General features: G+C 41.7%; 1 protein-coding gene across 1 annotated transcript in view; it reads left to right on the top strand.

Moving 5' to 3' along the window:
- Positions 1-9,064: 9,064 nt before the first annotated feature.
- Positions 9,065-23,246, top strand: part of ZDHHC13 (zinc finger DHHC-type palmitoyltransferase 13) — a 51,205-nt gene continuing 37,023 nt past the window's right edge. The window contains exon 1 of the mRNA XM_020910143.2: positions 9,065-9,177. Coding sequence (XP_020765802.2) covers positions 9,151-9,177 — 27 coding nt within the window. The 5' untranslated portion in view covers positions 9,065-9,150. The remainder of the gene's footprint in view (positions 9,178-23,246) is intronic.

Raw genomic sequence — 23,246 nt, 5'->3', positions numbered from 1 at the left:
AGCCTGTCTCTGGCACACATTAGGAACTCAATAAACATTTGTTGCCTGAAGTGTTCCTAGCAAATACTCCTCCTAACCCCAGCCCTGCTGGCCTCAGTACCAGAGAGCACTGGGGATTCCTAACTGGTGTCTCTGGGAATCTCTGTGCTAACAAACGTGTGGGTTTTTCTGTTGTTTTTTTTTTCCCCCTGTTGTTATTGACATTGCAAAGGGTCACTTTGGTGCCAACATTGAAATGACTACAATGAGCCCCTGTTTCAAAAAAATTGCCCCTGTCCTTCACAGGGCTATGGAAGAAACGAGGAGGCCAGGTACAAAAGTTGAGTCAGAATGAAGTCAGTTGCTGCCTGTAGTGTGACAGTGAGGATTAGCAAACCATAATGTGGAAATTTTTTTCAAAGCTAAGAATTGTTAAGCATTGTGCAGTCAGCACTTCTTAGAGTGATTTATGAAGTTGAACAACTTTTTATTTCCTTTTGAAAACCATCACTTGAGCTGTAGTCATTCATCAGTTCATTTGTTTGGACAGCACTTCTTTTTTAGGCTTTAGCATGTGCCAAATCTGGCATGTGCTAGGTGTGCCACACAATGTGTGCCAGAAGCCCATGGCCAAGTAGAGAGTCTACCCAAGGACTGCAAGGCTGACTCTAAGAGGGCAGTGTTTGTGAATCCATTTGGTTAAAGCCTGTCTCTTGCTTCTAGACAGTAAAACCCCAGGAAGCCAGGGGACACATTTTGGTCTTGCTCCATACTGAATCCCCAGTGCTAAATGGTGCCTAGTCTGTAGTTGTTCAGTCGCTTAGTCGTGTTTGACTCTGCAATCCCATGGACTGCTGCATGCCAGGCTTCCCTGTCCTTCACCATCTCCCTGAATTTGCTCAAACTCATGTCCACTGAGTTGGTGATGCCATTCAAACATCTCATCCTCACCTTCCAAATGTCACCCCTTCTCCTTCTTCCTTCAATCTTTCCCAGCATCAGGGTCTTTTCCACTGAGTCAGTTCTTTGCATCAGATGGCTAAAGTATTGGAGTTTCTGCTTCAGAATCAGTCCTTCCAATGAGTATTCAGGACTGATTTCCTTTAGGATGGACTGGTTGGATCTCCTTGCAGTCCAAGGGACTCTCAAGAGTCTTCTCCAACACCACAGTTCAAAAGCATCAATTCTTTGGTGCTCAGCTTTCTTTATAGTCCAACTCTCATGTCCATACAATACTATTGGAAAGATCTTAGTTTTGACTAGATGGACCTTTGTCAGCAAAGTGATGTCTCTGCTTTTAATACACTGTCTAGGTTGGTCATAGCTTTTCGTCCAAGGAGCAAGTGTCTTATAATTTCATAACTGTAATTACTGTCTGCAGTGATTTTGGAGCCCAAGAAAATAAAGTCTGTCACTGTTTCCATTGTTTCCCTATCTATTTGCCATGAAGTGATAGTACCAGATGCCATGATCTTAGTTTTTTGAATGTTGAATTTTAAGTCAGCATTTACACTCTCCTCTTTCACTTTCATCATGATGCTCTTTAGTTCCCCTTCACTTTCTGCCATGAGGGTGGTGTCATCTGCATATCTGAGGTTGTTGATAATTCTCCTGTCAATCTTGATTCCTGCTTGTGCTTCATCCAGCCCAGCATTTCCCATGACGTACTCTGCATATAAGTTAAATAAGAAGGGTGACAACATACAGTCTTGACGCACTCCTTTCCCAGTTTTGAACCAGTTTGTTGTTGCATGTCTGGTTCTAACTGTTGCTCCTTGACCTGCATACAGGTTTCTCAGGAGGTAAGTAAAGTGGTCTGGTATTCCTATTTCTTTATGAATTTTCTGCAGTTTGTTGTCATCCACAGGGTCAAAGGCTTTAGTGTAGTCAATAAAGCAGTTGTTTTTCTGGAATTCCCTTGCTTTTTCTATGATCCAACTAATGGTGGCAATTTGATCTCTGGTTCCTCTGCCTTTTCTAAATCTAGCTTATACATCTGGAAGTTCTCAGTTCGTGTACTATTAAAGCCTAGCTTGAAGGATTTTGAGCATTACCTTGCTAGTATGTGAAATGGGTGCAATTGTACAGTAGTTTGACCATTCTTTAGCATTGCCCTTCTTTGGGATTGGAATGAAAACTTACCTTTTCCAGTCCTGTGGCCACTGTTGAGTTTTCCAAATTTGCTGGTCTGTAGTGGGGACCCAGTATATATTTGCAGAATGAGAGAAGGAGTGTCATCTAAAAGAGATTAAAGGGACCTCTCTGGTGGTCCAGTGGTTAAGAATCCACCTTCCAATGCAGGGGACACTGATTTGATCCCTGGTTGGGGAACTAAAATTCCACATGCCCTGGGGCAACTAAGCCCACAGGCTGAAACTAGAGAGAAGCCGTTGCCTTCTGCAATGAAGATCTGGTATGCTGCAACAAAAAACCAACACACCCAAAAAAAGAGAGAAAGTATCTGGCCCAGAAGGTCCCATAAGGAAAGTCTACCATATACTTAAAGGAGTATATTTTTAAAATGAAAGAGATTTTAAAAACATGTTATGGGGGTTGGAGAGGTAGAGCTTAGTCTCAGCTATAGACATCACCTGATCAAAACCTTGAGGTGGGGGGACTGTCAAAATTAGGGTTAATGTTCCCACTGTTGCTCTCAGACCCATTTTACAGATGAGGAAACTGTCACAGAGAGGGAGAGGGATTTGCCCAGGGTCACACAGTGCTATTCCATCTGCCCTCTGACTGATAAGGATAAGAGGCTTATGGAAGCTTCCTGATGGGAGAGACTGACTGTGGGGGAAACTGGGTCTTATTCTGATGGGTGGGGCCATGCTCAGTTAATCTTTAATCCAATTTTCTATTGATGGGCAGGGCTGTGTTCCTTTCCTGTTTGACTGGAGACCAGCTATGGTGGAGGTAATGAAGGTAATGGCGACCTCCTTCAAAAAGTCCTGTGCACGCACTGCCGCACTCAGTTCTTCCGACCCTGAGGCAGGCCACCACTGACCCATGCCTCTGCAGGAGATTCCTGGACACTCACAGGCAAGTCTGTGTCAGTCTCTTGTGGGGTCACTGCACCTTTCTCCTGGGTCCTGGGGCACACAAGGTTTTGTTTGTGCCCTCCAAAACTCTGTTTCCCCAGTCCTGTGCAGGTTCTGTAATCAAATCCCACTGGCCTCCAAAGTCAAATTCCCTGAGGGTTCTCCATCCCTTTGCCAGATCCCCAGGTTGGGAAATCTGTTGTGGTCCTAGAACTTTCTTAACAATGTGAGAATTTGTTTGGTATAATTGTTCTGTAGTTTGTGCATCGTCTGCTTGGTGGCTTTGTGGTGGGGTTAATGGTGACCTCCTCCAAGTGGGTTTATGCCACACCCAGTCTGCTGCACCCAGAGCCCCTGCCCCTGTGGCAGGCCACTGCTGACCCTTACCTCCGCAGGAGACACTCAAACCCTCAAAGGCAGGTCTGGTTCAATCTCTGTGGAGTCTCCTGGTACAAACAAGGTTTTGTTTGAGTCCTCTGAGCATCTCTGGTGGGTATGGTGTTTGATTCTAAATGTGATTTTGCCCCTCCTACCATCTTGCTGGGGCTTCTCCTTTGCCCTTGGACATGGGGTATCTTTTTTTGGTGGGATCCAACATTCTCCTGTCAATGGTTGTTCAACAGCGAGTTGTAATTTTGGAGTTCTTGAAGGAGAACTTGCCTTGTCTAATTCAATGAAACTATGAGCCATGCTATGTAGGGTCACCCAAGACAGACAGGTCATGGTGGAGAGTTCTGACAAAATGTGGTCCACTGGAGAAGGCACTGGAAAACCACTTCAGTATTCTTGCTTTAAGAACCCCATGAACAGTATGAAAAGGCAAAAAGATATGACACTGAAAGCTGAATTCCCCAGATCGGTGGGTGCCCAGTATGCTACCGGAGAAGAGCGGAGAAATGACACCAGAAAGAATGAAGAGATGGAGCCAAAGTGAAAACAGCGCCCAGTTGTGGATGTGACTGGTGATGGAAGTAAAGTCTGATGCTGTAAAGAACAATATTGCATAAGAACCTGGAATGTTAGGTCCATGAATCAAGGTAAATTGGAAGTGGTCATACAGGAGATGGCAACAGTGAACATCGACATTTTAGGAATCACCGAACTAAAATGGACTGGAATGGGCGAATTTAACTCAGATGACCATTATATCTACTACTGAGGGCAAGAATCCCTTAGAAGAAATGGAGTAACCATCATAGTCAACAAAAGAGTCCGAAATGCAGTACTTGGATGCAATCTCAAAAATGACAGAATGATCTCTGTTCATTTCCAAGGCAAACCATTCAGTATCACAGTAATCCAAGCCTATGCCCCAACCAGTAATGCTGAAGAAACTAAAGTTGAATGATTCTGTGAAGACCTACAAGACCTTCTAAAACTAACACCCCCAAAAGATGTCCTTTTCATCATAGGGGACTGGAATGCAAAAGTAGGAAGTCAAGAGATGCCTGGAGTAACAGGCAAATTTGGCCTTGGAGTACAAAATGAAACAGGGTAAAGGCTAACAGAGTTTTGCCAAGAGAATGCACTGGTCATAGCAAACACCCTCTTCCAACAACACAAGAGATGACTCTACACATGGACATCACCAGATGGCCAATACTGAAATCAGATTGATTATATTCTTTGATTAGACCCTCTGGAGATGGGAAAGGATTACCCACTCCATTATTCTGGCCTGGAGAATTCCATGGACTGTAGAGTCCATGTGGTCACAAAGAGTTGGACACAACTGAGCTACTTTCACAACATATTGTTTGCAGCCAAAGATGGAGAGGCTCTATACGTCAGCAAAAACAAGACTGGGAGCTGACTGTGGCTCAGATCATGAACTCCTTATTGCCAAATTCAGACTTAAATTGAGGAAAGTAGGGAAAACCACTAGACCATTCAGGTATGACCTAAATAAAATCCCTTACAATTATACAGTGGAAGTGACAAATAGATTCAAGGGATTAGATCTGATAGAGTGCCTGAAGAACTATGGACAGAGGTTCTGACATTGTATAGGAAGGAGGCAGTGGCCAAGATCATCCTCAAGAAGAAGAAATACCAAAAGGCAAAATGGTTGTCTGAGGAGGCCTTACAAATAGCTGAGAAAAGAAGGGAAGCTAAAGGCAAAGAAGAAAAGGAAACATATACCCATTTGAATGCAGAGCTCCAAAGAACAGCAAGGAGAGATAAGAAAGCCTTCCTCAGGGATCAATGCAAAGAAATAGAGGAAAACAACAGAATGGGAAAGACTAGAGATCTCTTCAAGAAAATTAGTGATACCAAGGGAATATTTCATGCAAGGATGGGCACAATAAAGGACAGAAATGGTGTGGACCTAACAGAAGCAGAAGATATTAAGAAGAGGTGGCAAGAATACACAGAAGAACTATACAAAAAAGATCTTCACAACACAGATAACCAGGATGGTGTGATCACTCACATAGAGCCAGGCATCTTGGAATGTGATATCAAGTGGGCCTTAGGAAGCATCACTATGAACAAAGCTAGTGGAGGTGATGGAATTCCAGTTGAGCTATTTCAAATCCTAAAAGATGATGCTGTGAAAGTATTGCACTCAATTTGCCAGCAAATTTGGAAAACTCAGCATCATCCAGTCCCATCAATCATGGCAAATACATGGGAAAACAATGGAATCAGTGACAGACTTTATTTTGGGGGGCTCCAAAATCATTGTAGATGGTGACTGTAGCCATGAAATTAAAAGACACTTGCTCCTTGGAAGAAAAGCTATGACCAACCTAGATAGCATAGTATAAAAGCAGAGACATTACTTTGCCAACAAAGATCCATCTAGTCAAATCTGTAGTTTTTCCAGTATTTGGGTATGGATGTGAGAGTTGGACTAAAGAGAAAGCTGAGCCCGGAAGAATTGATGCTTTTGAACTGTGGTGTTGGAGAAGACTCTTGAGAGTCCCTTGGACTGCAAGGAGATCAAACCAGTCCATCATAAAGGAGATCAGTCCTGAGTATTCATTGTAAGGACTGATGCTGAAGTGAAACTCCAATACTTTGGCCATCTGATGTGAAGAACTGACTCATTGGAAAAGACCCTGATGCTGGGAAAAATTGAAGGCAGAAGGAGAAGGGGACGATAGAGGATGAGATGATTGGATGGCATGACCGACTCAATGAACATGAGTTTGAGCAAGCTCTTGGAGTGATAACGGACAGGGAGGCCTGGCGTGCTGCAGTCCATGGGATCACAAAGAATCGGACATGACTGAGCGACTGAACTGAAAAGAACTGAACTGAACTGAACTGAACTGAACACAGTGTTATGGGCTGCATTTTGCTCTTCCCCCCAATTCATATGTTGGAGTCTTAACTTCTAGTACCGTATAATGTGACTGAATTTGGAAGTAGAGTCTTTAAAGAGAGAAGTTCAAATGAGGTCATTTTAGGGCCCTAATCCATTATGACTAGTGTCCTTATAAGAAGAGGAGATAGAGTGCAGATAACACACACAGAGGGAGTGTGAAGACACGGGAAGAAGATAGCCATCTGAATCTAAGGAGAGTGACCTTAGAAGAAACAACCCCACTGACACCGTAATCTTGGACTCTTGCCTCTAGAATTGTGAGAAACATAAATTTCTGCTGTTTAAACCAGTCAGCCTGTGGTACTTTGTTATGGCAGCTCTAAGCCAACTAATATAGACAGTAAATAATGGCAAAGTTTGGACTAGAAGCCAGGTCTGCTGAGTGTGTCCTCAGCCCTTTATATGGACACCTCGGCTGGTCGATTTGGTACTCTCTCCACCACCCACTGCTGAGGAGGACGATAACAATGACAACAGCAGCTAACCCACATACAGGGCCTATGCACTCCTCTACGCACTTTACGTACAATGGCTCATTAAATTCTCCCAACAGCCCTGTGAAGTAAGTCCTATCATTTTACCATTTTTATATTTTACAGATTAGGAAACTGAAACACAAAGAGATTGAGCAACTTGCCCAAGATCATATGACAACTCAGTGGGGATTTAGGCCCAGGCGGTCTGCTCCAGGAACATGCCCCCTACCATTAGGGTATTCTCCAGTGCTATGTCAACATGCTAAGCCAGAGGCATTTTCAAAGATGACCAGTAAGGATGGCATTTCCTTCAGCCATTAGCTGCAGATATACCCATCCCAATCTGATGTAGCTCAGTAGAGGCATTTAAAAAAAAAAAAGAGCAGACTTGAAAGTGAAACAACCAAATCACTTCTGCCAAATCACTTTGCGGTAAGAGACATGGGTTAGAATCCTTTCTCCACCACTTACCAGCTGAGTGATTTGGGGTTTATGGAATCAGTCTGAACCACAGTTTCTCCTTCTGGAAACATAGCAAGTGATCAATAAACAGAGCTCTTGTTAAGCAAAATGACCATGACCAAAGGCTCTCTCCTCTGTGAAACCTTGCCCAATGTCTCATCCTAGGGTGTTCAGATTGATTGCTTGCTCCACTGACTTGTCTCAAGGAAAGTTGCTTGCACTTCTATTTGCCACTTAATTTATCCTTACTTGTATCAAAGAAGTTGATGACACACCTATCCATCCACCCATCCACTCAGTAAAGTTGTACCAAGCTTTCCATGTCCCAGTGCTGTGTCAGGCACCAGGAGTTCACAGGTGGATACGATAAGGCCCCAGCCTCGAAGACCTTGGGCTTTTGGGGCAACTCGGAACTACTGCTGCTAAATCACTTCAGTCGTGTCCAACTCTGTGTGACCCCATAGACAGCAGCCCACCAGGCTCCCCTGTCGCTGGGATTCTCCAGGCAAGAATACTGGAGTGGGTTGCCATTTCCTCCTCCAATGAATGAAAGTGAAAAGTGAAAGTGAAGTTGCTCAGTCGTGTACGACTGGTAGCGACCCCATGGACTGCAGCCTACCAAACTCCTCCATCCATGGGATTTTCCAGGCAAGAGTACTGGAGTGGGGTGCCATTGCCTTCTCAGGACTGGATGTTCCCAATAGGTAGTGGCACTATAATAATAATAATAATAACAGTAAAGCTTTACAATTATACTGTATTACAATATTTATCACAGGAAAAACTGGCTCTTTGTTTACTTTCTAGACATTTATTTTATGGTTTAGAACCATTTTAGTAGAATAGAGAAGACATAATTCTTTCAACCCTTTTCCCATTTAACTTCCAAAGGTTTGGTTTGGCAACAGAACAGATACATTAAGGAATAATTGCAAAGACTGTATTAAGTGCTGGGCTAGAAGAAGCCCTAGTGTCTTCTGGAGGCTGAGGTAGGAGAGCCCCATTGCCCCAGTGGACTCCCAAGGGCAGAAGCTAAGTCTTCACCTAGCTTCATATCTGTCCTTCAGGCTGAATAGAGGTTAGGTGTCAGCTACTTCAATGGAGTTCACAAAAGGGCATGGGCAGCGCGGATGGGGGCTCTTCCCAATCCACCTGAGCGGTGGAACTCATATATTTTTTTCTTTTGCTGAGGAAACAGCCCCAGAGGTGAAAGAGACTTGCCCAAGATCACAGGAACAGAGAGTGGCAAATGTTTTAATAGTTAACATTTATTGGTTCCTACTTATGTCAAACATTGGCTAAGGGGCTTTACATGCGTTATTTCGTTTAATCCTTATGACAATTCTGTGAAATAGGTACCCTCGTCTTCTCCATTTCACAGATGTGGAAATTGAGGTAAAGTTAATAGACGATTTCACAAGGCCATTTAACTATTAAACAGCCAAGTCCCGATTTGCACTCGGCAGATGGTGCTTGACGTTGGAATAACAGCCAGATCCTGGACGTGTACTAGCGGCAGGATGAGGCGTGCGGACAGGTGGACACCTACCTGGGCAAGCAGTGCACAGCCTTGGCCAGCGGCTCTTAGCACCCGGCGTGGGCGGGGAGTGGGCGGGGCGTGGGCGTGGCCTCCGACTCGCAGTTCTCCACTAGCCTCCCTGGCAGCGTGAGAGTCCCGCCCCCAGCCGAGAGGAGGGCAGGGATTGGCTTTTTCGAGGCCGATTGACGGCGCAGCCCTCGAGCCAAGGACGCCGTGGAGGCGGAGTCACAGGAGGAAGTGGGAGTAGAGAAGGCTCGAGGCGGGCTGGCCAGCGGGCCGCCGCCGCCACTTTGTCGAGTCGCCGCCGCCACTGGGGAGATGGAGGGGCCGGGACTGGGCTCGCAGGTGAGTGCGGTTGGGCGCAAGCGTCTCCGGGGCCCGGCGGGTAGCTGAGGCGGTGAAGAGACGGAGAGCTTGGGTGTGAGGTAGCTCTCAGAGGGGCCTCAGGGAGCGGAGGGGCAGGGTCCAGGGAGGGGGAAGCCTGGAAACGCCGAGAATGATGCAGGGAATTCTCTCCGAGGCGACCGGGAAGAAAAGGCGAAGACATAGGGATGAGTGCCATATCGGCTCTCCCTCATCCACCTTAGGGCCGGGACCACTGTGGGCCTGGGAGGGGAGGGAAGCCGTTCCGGGGAGAGGTGTCAGGTGACACACCTGAGTTGGACCAGCCCTTCTTGACCTTGGCCTGAAGTCTGGGAGGTTTGATTCATTTCTTTTTCTGCCCAGGCGCCTGGGAACCTGCCTTCGCCCCACCCAGCCCTGTTGTAGCTCCCTGTTTCCATATCCTTGCTTACTCTTTGGAGTATCTGAGGCCGTTTGTTTAGGCCGGAGAAAGCGGGGTGGAGAGGGAGGTGCGTGATAGCTATCTGCAAAATCCCAAAGGACTCTGTGTGTGGCGGAGGTCGTGCTGGAAGCCAAATGTAGTTTCAGAAAACAGGAGGTGCCAATGGAGTGACAGGAGGTACATGTTAGCTCCAGGAGAACTAGATTTTTGTCCTTTTTGTTTGTGGTCCTGAGCATATTATAGATGTTTACTTAGTATTTGTTGAATATATGAAAAATACTCAGGTTCAGCCAGGGTCTAGTGAGTTCTTAGCATATATGTACACCAAATGCTTTTGTGTGCATTATTTAGTTACAGAATTGAAGCATTCTTAAGGTAATAGAATCCCCATTTACAGATGAGAAAACTGAAGCTGTCTCCAGCTGGAGTGAATTGGGTAGTAGATTTTTTTGTCCCCAAGTGGGATTCAAGCAGTTTGAAATGATTGGCTTAGTTGGCCTCTCTAAAAAACATCTTTGCCATCTTGAGAATGTTCCTCATGCTCCCCCTTTCCCTCCATTCTTTCACCAAGCTGATGTAAGATTAAGTGAGGAACAAAACAGGAGGGAAATTGTCAAATGTTGTTGCATTTTGATAGAATAAAAAAGGTTTGCAAGCAGACCAGATATTACAAAAGAGTGTAGAACCTTCACATGGAAACTGTCTTGTTTGTTTTCTTCCCCCTTAGAGTTTCAAGGAAAAGTTAGTAGGAGTAATTATCATATCTTAATTACTACCACTCATTTACAGAAGCCCTTAAGTGCTTAAACTTCATTACCTGGTGCTTCAGGAAAGATTGCCCTGCTTGAATTCCCTGCCACATGGAGGGAGAGCATGATTCAGAGGTTGAGATTAAATGGGACAGGGTAGAGATCATTGTTGTTGTTAATAATAATTGCTATTAACTTTTTCAATAATAATGTAAAGATCTTACCTGTATACGATGCTCTACAGTTTGCAAAATACTTCTGTATTCTTAATCCTCATTGTGACTCTGTGAGATTGGGAGGGATTGTTACTACAGTTTTAAAGATTAGAATTGAGGCTCAAAAAGTTGGGAGTCATGGAATTTCCCTGGTGGTTCAGTGGTTAGGACTTAGTGCTTTCACTGCCATGGCTCAGGTTCATTCCCTGATTGGGGAACTGAGGATCCTGCAGGCTTTGTGGTGAGGCAAAAAAAAAAAAAAAAAAAAAAGAGTTGTCATTTGTTAAAAGTCAAATAGCTGCTAAGTGACAGAGCCAAGACCTCATTCCTTCTACCAGGGGTTAAGCATTGTTACAGGTGCTGGAGATTAATTGGTGAATGAAACAGACAAGAACATTCCTGCTCTGATTGAATTTGGTTCCTCTGATTCCAGCTGAAAGGTTTTTTATTTTAACCAGAATTTGCCTTTACTCTCTGGCCCCCAGTTTCCTCTCTGACCTCATTTTTTATTAATACTGCTTTCTTGCTCAATCAACCAAAGCCACACTGGCCCCAAGGCCTTTGTACTTACTATTTGCTCTATCTAGAAAACTCTTTTCTCATATGTTCACATGGCTTACTCCCTCCACTTTTGTAAGGTCTTGACACAAATGTCACGGCAATGTTGGCAGGCCCTCCCCATCATAACCACTATCAGCAACATTCCCTAACCTCCTTCCTTCCTTTATGTTTCTTCTCAGCATTTAATGTCATTAACATACTCTGTAAATAATTGCCCAGTGAATAAACTTGGATACTTAACTCTGTTAATACAGAGTATTTGTTAATGCCATGAGAAATATTAATGGCTATCTGTCTGATCTCTCTTTCTTTGTTTTATTTGATAATCGTCAGGATTTTGAGCCTCATGAGAGTTTAAATATGGTTTTCTATTTAGTTAATTAACTTTAATGGTACTTATATACTATATAGAAAAAGTAATTGGATTCAAGGTATCTCCACGTGAAAAATACCTCTTATATCTTAACTGTGTTCCAGTCATCTACTACTGTGTAACAAATCATCCCAAATCATAGCAGTCAGGATTTTGGCCAGGGTAAAGCAGGGATGGTTTGTTTCTGTTCCACCACGTCTGGAGCCTCTGCTGGAAAGACTTGTCCCCTGGGATGACTCAGGCTGGTGTCATTTGGTGGTACCCTCAGTCACACGTCATGATGATTTTGAGCAGGGACACCTGCACGTGGCCTGGGCCTCTGGAGAGCATGGCAGCTGGGTTCCAAGAGTGAATGTTTCGAGAGACAGGAAGAGGAAGCTGCTGGTTTCTGAGGCCTGAGCCTGCCGAGCATCGCTGGCTGAGTGTCACTTCTGTGGTACTTTATTATTGAAGTAGTCAGAGAGCTCAGATTTGAGAGGGAAGCATGTAGATTCTTTCCTCTTGATGGAGAAGTATCAAAGAACTTGGGGACTTTGTTATAACAGTCACCACAGATGTATTCATAGCTGTCTTATAGAATTTTATAATATCTTGTTCTGCTTTTTCTGCTCCTTGTGGAGGAGAGTATTCAGCTAGCTACAAGTCTTTTTTTTTTTTTATATCCCTGCCCCTCCTTTTCTTTTTCTTATTTTGAACTGTGTCTGTTGTGTTCAGGGCCATATCAAGGTGTTTCTTGAACAGTGACTGACACACAGTAGGCATTCAAGAAACACCTGGTGGATGAATGAATGAATGGATTGTAGCAAGAATTTTGTCTTATTCATCCTTTATCCCTAAGTACCTAGTACCCTGACTGGTATATAGTAGGTGTTCTTTACATTTCCCTGAGTGAATGATTAATAAAAACTCTTATGAGTTTGCTGGTGTCTATTGCTCGATCTATTCTATTACCCTAATATTGTAGGCAGCCATATATCAGTTAGGCTTCCACTGCCACAAAACGTGTTTGCTTATGCGGTGATGCCTTTTCCAGTATACATATCAGTAATAACTACTGTCACAGCTCTTCTTAGAACCGTAAACATGGATTTGGAAATAACTTTATAGCTACATTGATGTTCTATCATTTTACAAATGTAGAAACTGAAGCCCAAAATCAGGTAGATGATTAGCTACCATCATACAGCCAACCTGAATTCTGAGACTTGGACCTTGTTCTCACGGAGATTACCTTTCAACATGGTAAAAAGGAAACAACTAGAGAAAACTTAAAAAAAAAACCAGCAAGTAATTTCTAAGAAGGATGTAAGATCGCGACAAACTTTGCTTTAACCTTTGTGTTGGGACTACATGGTTGTTTTCTGTAAACATTTTATGTGACTGTCCTGAAGTTAACCTCCCCCCAAAGCAGGTCATTTCCTTTCTCACCTGTAGCTCTTACGGCAGAATTTTGAGAGTGAGTGATATCTAGAGCAAAGAACATAGCTTACAGCTGTGTCCTCTAAGCTTTTTGATCATGCAGTCCTATCAGTAAAGCAGTTTTGGGCTTGCACCCCTAGAGTAAACCACCTGCAATGTGAAAAGCAGGAATTAAAGTTTTCATTGTTGTAAGATGACCTGTATTGTGAGATTAAGAGAATGATGAGAGGCACGTGCACTGCATGCTGGCTGGAAGCTGAGGCCTCCAGCTGCACAGTCAAGATCATCCAGATGCTACTGACCACAGTTTGCTGTCCCTTGTTGGCCCCTGATAACGTGTTAACAGGGACGATCCTGGGGCATGTGGTGAGCTGGGATGTAAAAAGTTCAGCTCCCTCTGATGTACCTGGGGCCTGGGAGAAGGAGCCAGTCTCCAAATCCATATTATCATGTTATTACCGGATTTGACAGTGTGTTTCTAAATTGTACTCGTAAGTGAATAGCTCAGTATATGCTCATGGTAAGGTTTTGAGTTAAAAATACTAAATATAAGTCTGCTTCAGATCAGCCTTTTTGATAATTTGAACATTTGTTTGGAGGGAGGCTGGCCTTCTGTTAGATCAGATCAGACCGTCTCTGTTGCACTTGTGGCCAGTGAAGAGCACCCGTTACGACAAGTGTCAGCTCTGCCGTCTTCTTGTTTGCTTGACCTTGTATCAATACTACTGTTATTATTTCAGTTCATCGTTTCTTTGGAGTAATCAGTGTAAGCCTCTTGCTTATTTTGGGAAGGATAGTTTTAAAATTAGTTAGTAGTTAAAATTAGGTAATATACCTTGAGAATTACTTAGCCTGATGAATACCGCAATATGGTGAAGGTCCCATTGTAACCCCTCTGGGTGTGGACCTTGACACTGCCCCCAAGTTACCTTGCAAACAGACCATGAGGAGTGACCTGCTTGATATACAGATCGCATGAGTCCTCCAGGACTAAAAACTCATAAAGATTAAAGAAGACAAATTTATAAACTTTGTGGCTTTCCCTCCCCCCTTTCTAAAACATACAGAAGTCATTATAATAGCAACTGTAACATTTTCTTCTGTTCCTGAATGGGTTACTGAGTGCTTGGCCTGGGGTGCACTTGCCTCGCTTTGGAGACTGTTGGCTTTGAAACCAGGCTTTGAGTTTATGTAATCACCTTTAGCTTTTACTCTGATTTGGATTTAGGCAAAAACGACATGAACATAAGGTACCTCCTGTTGTCTACTCGTGGTCACCAATTTTTGCCATTCCATCACATACTGCTTCAGTTATCACTTGAAGTATCTCTTTGTCTCTGACTTAGCTGCCCCGTTAGACTTAAGCTCCTAGAGGATATGCACTGATGTCTTGTGTTCTAGTATAATGCTTTGCATGTCATAAAACACAGTAATTAATTGCTGAATAAACTGTTCATAATAAATAAATGTTCTTTATATTGAAATGTGTAATCCTCCTCAACTTTCTGCATGAAAAATGAAACTGATGTCCTTAAAGCCCTGAGGCATAATGAGAAGTAATACATTTTTATCTATGTAATATACAACAGTTATTTGTGATGAAAAATCTGTATATAAAGAAACGCTTAATCTTCTTAATGTATAAATGGAAAAAAGATACATAATCCACTAGAAAAACAGACTATGAAAAGGCAACCCACAAAGAGAAAATATGAGACAATAAACAACTAGGGGCCCGTGAAATGCAAAGCAAGATGCCATGTTTTTTAGCCATCAGATTGGAAAGATTGTAAAAAGATAGATAATACTCAGTTATGGGGAGGTTTTGGGAAAAAGAACACTTATACTTGCTGCTGGGAATGTGAATTAGGGAAGATAATTGGTCAATATCTGTTTATGTTCAAAATACATATATATTTTTTTGACCCAGCAGTCCTGCATTGGTGAATCAATGTTAGAGAATGTATACAATGTTAATTATAGGGTTCTTTAGAGAGTGAATACTAAAATCAGCTTGCATGTCTAATGTCTAATTATGCTAGATCTTTACAATGGAATATTATTCCATTATTCCATTACACTAACAACTGTAAACAGTTTTTTATTTATTGTAAACAAATAAACAACTATTGTTTAGCTGACCCCAGGACTGTACATTATATATTGTTAGGTGAGACAGGCAAGTTGATGAATAATTATATAATCAAATCCCATGTTTGAAGATGTTTTGTTAAATATAAGAAGAAAATCATAAAAACCTGTGTAAACTCTATGATGTTATATATATTAAAGTATATACAGATAGTGAGGAAGGATATATACCAAACTGTTAATAATAGTATCTCTACTGGTACAAGATTGGGAGGCAAAGAGTACAGAATATCAGCTAAAGTGTTCAGGTCTGTAATTGCTGGAGCTTTAAAATGAGTGTGAATTACTTTGATTTAAAAAATTTTAAGTTTTATATAAAAAAGACTGATTTCTCTGTTATCTACATCTGCTGTTTATTGAGACTGAAGAAATTCTGAGTAGAGTTTAACTCTTTCCTTGATCCCTTGTCTTCTTTGCTTTGAAGGTAGTTATAATTACTGTGATATGGTGAAGAGGTCCTTTGGATAGTTTAATCTCACTACATATATGTTTATTTTTATCTGTGTGAGTGTGTGCATGTAAATAAGAGTGTCATGCAGTGAGGTTGAATTTACCAGAGAAGTCAGAACTTGTGTATTCAAAAAACATTTGTGATTCTAGCTCTGGCCAAGGAGCAAAGAACACTCCAATGTCTGTCCCCTTGAATGGACTGGATAGAATAGAATGCTCTTTAAGGATTCGCAGAAGAAAATTGTAGCAGGCAGAGCAGGGGGAAAGACCAGAATTTGAAAAACCACTGAACCAGGAGCTAGTTTGCCTTTCTCCCATCTGAGTCCCCTCCTCTCCTCCTCCCCCCACCCCGGGACGTGAACCCTGGCAGTGAGCATCCCTGCAGACAGGAGTGCTCGTGGAGAAGTCCTCCAGTTCAGGTTCGAGGAGCAGGAAAGTGGTCTCCTGGCAGCACAAGCACCTGAAACCCCGAGGGAGGAGAATTTCCTCTCTGAGCAGAGGAGTTGTGGTCCCAAGGCAGTGGTGGTTAGAAGTGACAGCAGAAGCGTGATCCATGAAAGAAAAAAAAAATTGCTATATTATACTTCATTGAGTTAAAAATGTTTGCTATATGAAAGAGACTTAAGAAATGGGAAGATAAGCTACAGATGGGTAGAATATCTTTACAAATCACATATCTGACAAAGGACTCACTTATGTCTAGCATGTGTAATGTAAGGAACTCTCAAAACTTAGCAGTGAGAAAATAGCCCAATTAAAAAAATGAGTAAAAAGGCAGTTCACCAAAGAAGATATACAGATAGCAAATAGCACATGAAATGACACTCAGCCCCCGTTAGCCATTAGGGGTATTCAGTCTGAGGCCCTGATGAAACACTACTACACATTTATTATACTGACGAGAGAGTATCAGTGCCAGAGGATGCAGAGCAAGTGGAACTCTCGTAATTGCTAATGGCAATGCAAAGTGGTCCAGCCACTCCGGAAAACGATTTGGCAATTCCTTATAAATTTAACGTCTACTTACCAGATGGTCAAGTAAATTTCACTGTTAGAGAAGCAAAACATATGTTCACATAAAATGTATGTTTATAGAAGCTCCATTTATAATTGCCAGAAGCTGGAAACAACCCAGGTGGGTTGTTTAAATGGATAAACTGTGATACATTCATGTAATGGAATACTATATAGCAGGAAAGGAACTATTAATAACATACAGTAACTTGGATGAGTCTCAGCATTATGCTGAGTGCAAGAAGCCAGTCTTAGAAGATTATATTCTGCATTTTTCCATTGTTTGACAGTCTGGGGAAGAAAAAAATAAGTAATGAAGAATATATCCATGGTTGCCAGGAGCTGAGGTAGTTGAGCTAGAGATGTGGCTTAAAAGGAATATCCCAAGGGTGTCTCTTGAGGCGCTGGACCTGTTCTGGATCCTGATTTTGGTAATGATTACAAGACTCTGCATGTGTTAAAATCCACAGAACTATACACCAAGAGGTCACTTTAACTGTAAGATAACTTAGAACAGAAGTACTGATCGCTTATGAGTAACCTGTTGAGGGATTATGAACTTCTTTCAGTAAATCTATCATTTCTTTAATCTTTTTTGGAACTCCTGGAGAATTGATGTAAGCACATTTCACGTATCTTCAGTTTTCTATTCCTGATGTGTATTCATCCTTTCAGAGTTGTTTTTAAACAATGAGACTTCCCTGGTAGCTCAGGCAGTAAAGCGTTCTATCTACAGTGTGGGAGACCTGGGTTCGATCCCTGGCTCAGGAAGATCTCCTGGCGAAGGGAATGGCAACCCACTCCGGTATTCTTGCCCACCCCCACCCCCCAAAAAAAGGGGCTCAAGGGGACATGGACTTCCCTGGTGGCTCAGACGGTAAGGCGTCTGCCTACAATGTGGGAGACCCAGGTTCGATTCCTGGGTCGGGAAGATCCTCTGGAGAAGGAAATGGCAGCCCACACCAGTACTCTCGCCTGGAAAATCCCATGGACAGAGGAGCGTGGTAGGCTATAGTCCATGGGGTCGCAAAGAGAAGGAAATGGCAACCCACTCCAGTACTCTTGCCTGGAAAATCCCATGGATGGAGGAGCCTGGTGGGCTATACAGTCCATGGGGTCGCAAAGAGTCAGACACGACTGAGCGATTTCACTTTAAACAATGAGAAGTTGTTCAGAGACAGGTCTGGTGAATAAGATGGATAAAAGTCTGATAACAACTTTATGGTATCTTTACCATAGATGAGATTATAAAATAAAAAGCCAGTTTGGATTTCCAGGAATGATTTGCTAGATATTTGGTGTGAACCTCTCCCTTAAATGCAACTAAACATGCTGGATACAGTAGAAAATCTTTTTAAGTATTTTATATTGTATATGCTATTGTAAATTAAAAAAAAAAATCCCTTCGGGTTTTCTGTGTGTATGATCATGTTGCCTGCAGACAAATGTGGATTTGCTTCTTTTCTAACCTGTATGCACTTTTTCTTTCCTTTGCTCTTGCTCTGTCCAGGACTTCATTACACTGTTGATGACAAGTGGTGATGGTGGGCATTCTTGTTTCGTCTCAGTCTTTACACTTAAAGCATTCAGTCTTTTACTGTTAAGTGTGTGGTAGCTGTAGATTTTTTTTAAATGATTCATTTATTTTTGGCTCTTCAGGGTCTTTGTTGCCGCGTGCGGGCCTTTCTCTAGTTGTGGAGGGCAGGGAACAGCTCTCTGTTGCAGCGTGCGGGCTTATTACGGTGACTTCTCGTTGCTTTTAGGCTTCAGTAGTCGGGCTGCATGGGCGCAGTAGCTGTGGTTCCTGGACTCGAGAGCACAGGCGCAGTAGCTGTGGTGCATGGGCCTAGCTGCTGGCAGCATGTGGGATCTTCCCAGACCAGGGGTCATACCCGTGTCTCCTGCATTGACATGTGGGTTCTTTACTATTGAGCTGCCAGGGAAGCCCTGTAGATTTCTTATAAATGGTCTTTATCAGGTTGAGGAAATCCCCTTCTTTCCCTAGTGTGGGAAGAGTGTTTGTCATGCATGGGTGTTGCATTATATCAAAGGCTTTTGTTCTGCTGAATTGAGTATCTTTATTTTGTGAAGATGATGGATTATACTGATTCCTTTTGAAATGTTTAAGCTTGGTTATAATGTATATTATCCTTTTTATATTTGAATCAATGAATACAATTTTGCTGACATTTCATTAGGATCTTTACATGTGTATTCATGAAGGGTTTAAGTCTGTAGTTTTTGTTACTGTGAATGTCTGTTGGTTTTATTTTTGGGATCATGCTGCCTCCTAAAATGAGCTAGGAAGCAATCCCTCTGTATTCTGAAGGAGTTGGTATCATTTCTTCCCTGACTGTTTTCCTAATGTTTGCTGGTTAAAAGTTACGTGGGCCTGGAGTTGTTTTGTTTTTGTTTGATGGGAAGTTTTTGTTTGTTTAATACTTTTATTTATTTACTTGGCCACGCCAGGTCTTCACTATGGAATGTGAACCCTTTGGTGTGGCGTGTGGAGTCTAGTTCCCTGACTAGGGATCAAACCTGGGCCCCCTGCTTTGGGAGCACAGAGTCTTAGCCACTGGACTACGAGGAAGTCCCTACTAGGAAGTTTTAAAATTATGAACTCAATTTCTTTAATAGATAGAGTGCTACTCATTTCTTTTTAACTCCATTTTGATAACTTGTGTGTTCTGAGAAAATTTTTTGCATTTCATATAGGTCATTGAATTTAATGGCATAAACATGATCACAGAAGTCCCTTATTACCCTTTTAGTGTTTGCAGAATCTTATAACAGTGTCCTCTTTTTAAACCTGCTATATGTCATTGACATCTTTATTTTTGATCAGTCTGGAGGTTTATCAATTTTATTGATTTATTATTTCCAAAGAACCAGCTTTTTAAAGAAAAACTTTACACTATGTTTTTCTTTTTTTTTTTTTTTAGTAATTTTTATTTATTTATTTTGGTTGCCCTAGGTCTTCATTGCTTTGGCAGGCTTCTGAATTTCAGCAATCAGGGGCTACTCTTCGTTGCGATACGTGGGCTTCTCATTACAGTGGCTTCTCTTGTTGTGAAACACAGGCTCAAGGCATGTGGGCTTCAGTAGCTGTGGCTCGTGGGCTCAGTAGTTGTGTCACACAGGCCCAGCTGCGCTATGGCCCATATAATCTCTCGACCAGGGATGGAACCATGGGCAGATTCCCATCTACTGCACTACCAGGGAAGTCCCAAGAACAGCTTTTGGTTTCAGTGATTCTGCATTTTTTTTCTTTTTTATATTTCATGGATTTCCCTATCTTTATTGTTTCATTCATTCTACTTTGGGTTTACTTTCCTTCTCTAGATTCTTAAGGCAAAAGCTTAGGTCATTTATTTTGGTTTCTTCTTTTTTTTCCCATTCAGTTCAGCTTAGTTACTCAGTCGTGTTTGACTCTCTGTGACCCCATGGACTGCAGCACACCAGCCTCCCTGTCCATCACCAACTCCTGGAGCTTACTCAAACTCACGTTCATTGAGTCGGTGATGCCATCCAACCATCTCATCCTCTATTGTCCCCTTCTCCTTCCGCCTTCAATCTTTCCCAGCATCAGGGTCTTTTCCAATGAGTTGGTTCCTTGCATCAGGTGGCCAAAGTATTGGAGTTTCAGCTTCAGCATCAGTCTTTCCAATGAATATTCAAGACTGATTTCCTTTAGGATGGACTGGTTTGATCTTGCAGTCCAAGGGACTCTCAAGAGTCTTTTTCCCATTATAAGGATTTAAAGCTAAAAATTCACTGTATTTACAACTGTGTTGTTTAGTTTCCAAATATTCTACATATCCTTTCATTATTGATTTTTAATTTAATTCCAGCTGTGGCCAGAGAACATACTCTGTATGAATTCAACCCATATAAGTTTATTGAGACTTGTTTTATGGCCCAGTATATTATCTGTCTTGATGAATAATCCATGTGTACTTAACACATATCTATTCTGTTGTTGGGTGGGATTTTATGAAAATGTCAGTTGGATCCAATTGGTGGGTAGTGTTAAGTATTCTTGGTGGTACAGTGGTAAAGAATTTGCCTGCCAGTGCAGAAGACAGGGTCAACGCGAGTTTGATCTCTGGGTTGGGAAGATCCCCTGGAGTAGGAAATGGCAACCCACTCCAGTATTCTAACCTGGAGAATCCCATGGACAGAGGAGCCTGGTGGGCTACAGTCCATGGGGTCCCAAAGAGTTGGACACAACTGAGCGACTGAGCACAAACACATGCATCTGTTTCTGATTTCTCTCCTTTTCTAGTAGCTGAAAGAAGTACTAAAATACTCAACTCTAATAATGAATTTTCCTGTTTTTCTTTTTTGCCTCATGAATTTTGAAGTTCCTTTTGGGTGCACATGTGTTTAAGATTGTTATATCTTCTTGATTTTTTAAAATTATTTTTAATTTTAATTTATTATTTTTTATTTTTTAATATTTAATATTTACTTTTTAATATTTTAATATTTTGAAATGTTCCTCTTTATCTCTGGTAATATTTCTTGTGCTGATGTCTACTTTGTCTTATATTAATAGAACCATTGAATTCCTTATGCTTATTTTGTTTTTGCATGGCATATCTCTTTCTATCCTTCATTTTTAACAACTATGTATGTTTTTGTATTTAATGTGAGTTTCATGTAGAGGACATGTAGTTTTCTTGGTGTTTGCTTTTTTAAAAATCCAGTCTAACAAACTGTCTTTCATTTGGTTTTCTTTAGATCATGAGTATTTAATGTGATTATAAACATAGTTTAGTATAAATGTATTACCTTATATGTTTTATTCCTTCTCTGTTCTTTGTTCATTTTCCCTCTACTTTTCCTGCAGTTTGAAAGATACTGAGTATGTTTTAAGTATTTTATTTTATTTCTGCTATTGGCTTATTGTATGACTTTATTTATTTAGAAGTTGCTCTTGGGTTTACTTACCACTGTTTATCTGCAAATACTATTTTAAGAATCTCCTGTAACAGTATACTTCTGTTTATTGTCATCAAGAAATTTAAAAATGTGAAAAGTCTGTTATGTTGACCCACGTAATTATACGTATTTACCCATGTAGTTCTGTCACTCTTTATTTCTTTGTGTTGATTCAGATTTCTGTCTGGTATTATTTTCCTTTAGCCTAAAGAACATCCTTTTTTATTTCTTGTAAGATAGTGTCTGTTGGCAGTTTTCTTAGCTTTGATTTGTTTGAAAAAAGTGTTTCTTTCATTCCTATTTTTCAAGAATATTTTTGTTAGTGTTTGCAGGTTGTTTTTTCCTTTAGATTTTTAAAACTGTCTTGCTTTTGTCTTCTGGCTAGTACTTACTGATAAGACTTCTGAGTTCATTCTTACCTTTGTTTTTTTTGAACATGATGTGTCTTTTTCCTTGGACTGCTATCTTTATCATTGATTTTGAGTTGTTTGATTATTATATGCCTTGGTGTAATATTATGAGCTTGGTGCTGCTTTGGTTTGTTGAGCTTGTAGGAGTCATGGGTTTATAATTTTCACCAAATTTGGAAGATTTTTGGCTGTTTAGTCAAATATTTAAAAGTATTTCCTCTTCCTCTTCTGGGATTTCATTTATACATTGGGATGTAGCCTTAGGGTGTATTCACCTTGACTTCCTGAAGCAGACGCCTGGTGACCTTCCTGCTGTCAAGAACCATGACCCTCCACCTATTACAAGTAACAGAATACTTTGGTGTCTTTTGCAGATGGCCTTTGTTTTATGACAGAAATATTTGGTTGGTGCAAATGTTATTGCAGTTTCAGACCATGAATGTTGTTATATCATAACTAGGTTCAAGCACATCTTTATTAGTCAAAATATGAACCATTATAGTCAGCATGTTTTTGCCAACAAGAATAAGTTTGTTTATTCCTGTAGTGTAAAAATCTGTGCTTTGCATTTCAACAAACTCTTGAAAAACATTTTCTGTATCCTGCTGGTTTTGGAAGGGTTTTCCCTGCAAAAAGTTGTCAAGATGCTTGAAGAAGTGATAGTCATTTGGTGAAAGGTCAGGTGACTATGAGGGCTTCCCTGGTGGCTCAGATGGTAAAGAATCCACCTGCAATGCAGGAGACCCAGGTTCAATCCCTGGGTTGGGAAGATCCCCTGGAGAAGAGACTAGCTACCCACTCCAGTATTCTTGCCTGGAGAATTCCATGGACAGAGGAGGCTGGTGGGCTAGAGTCTGTGGAGTTGCAAAGAGTCAGACACAACTGAGCAACTAACACTTTCACTTCAGGTGAATATGGTGGATGAGGCAAAACTTTGTAGCCCACTTAGTTCAACTTTTGAAGTGTTGCTTGTGCAACGTGTGGTCGGGCATTGTCATGGAGAAGAATTGGGCCCTTCGTGTTGACCAATGCCAGATGCAGGGGTTGCAGTTTCCTGCTCATCTCATCAATTTGCTGAGCGTACTTCTCCGATGTAATGGTTTCACAGGGGTTCAGAATGCTGTAGTGGATCAGACTGGCAGCAGACCACCAGACTGACCATGACCTTTTATTTTGATGCACATTTGGCTTTGGGAAGTGCTTTGGAGCTTTTTCTCAGTCCAGCCACTGAGCTGATTGTCACCCGGGGTTGTATGGAATCTGCTTTTTGTCTCATATCACAATCACAATCAAAAATGGTTTGTTGTTGTTGTGTAGAATAAGAGAAGATGACACTTCGAAATG

Source organism: Odocoileus virginianus, chromosome 28, assembly GCF_023699985.2.
Source record: "Odocoileus virginianus isolate 20LAN1187 ecotype Illinois chromosome 28, Ovbor_1.2, whole genome shotgun sequence".
Lineage (NCBI taxonomy): Eukaryota > Metazoa > Chordata > Mammalia > Artiodactyla > Cervidae > Odocoileus > Odocoileus virginianus.
This window is presented reverse-complemented; position numbering and strand designations above follow the sequence as displayed.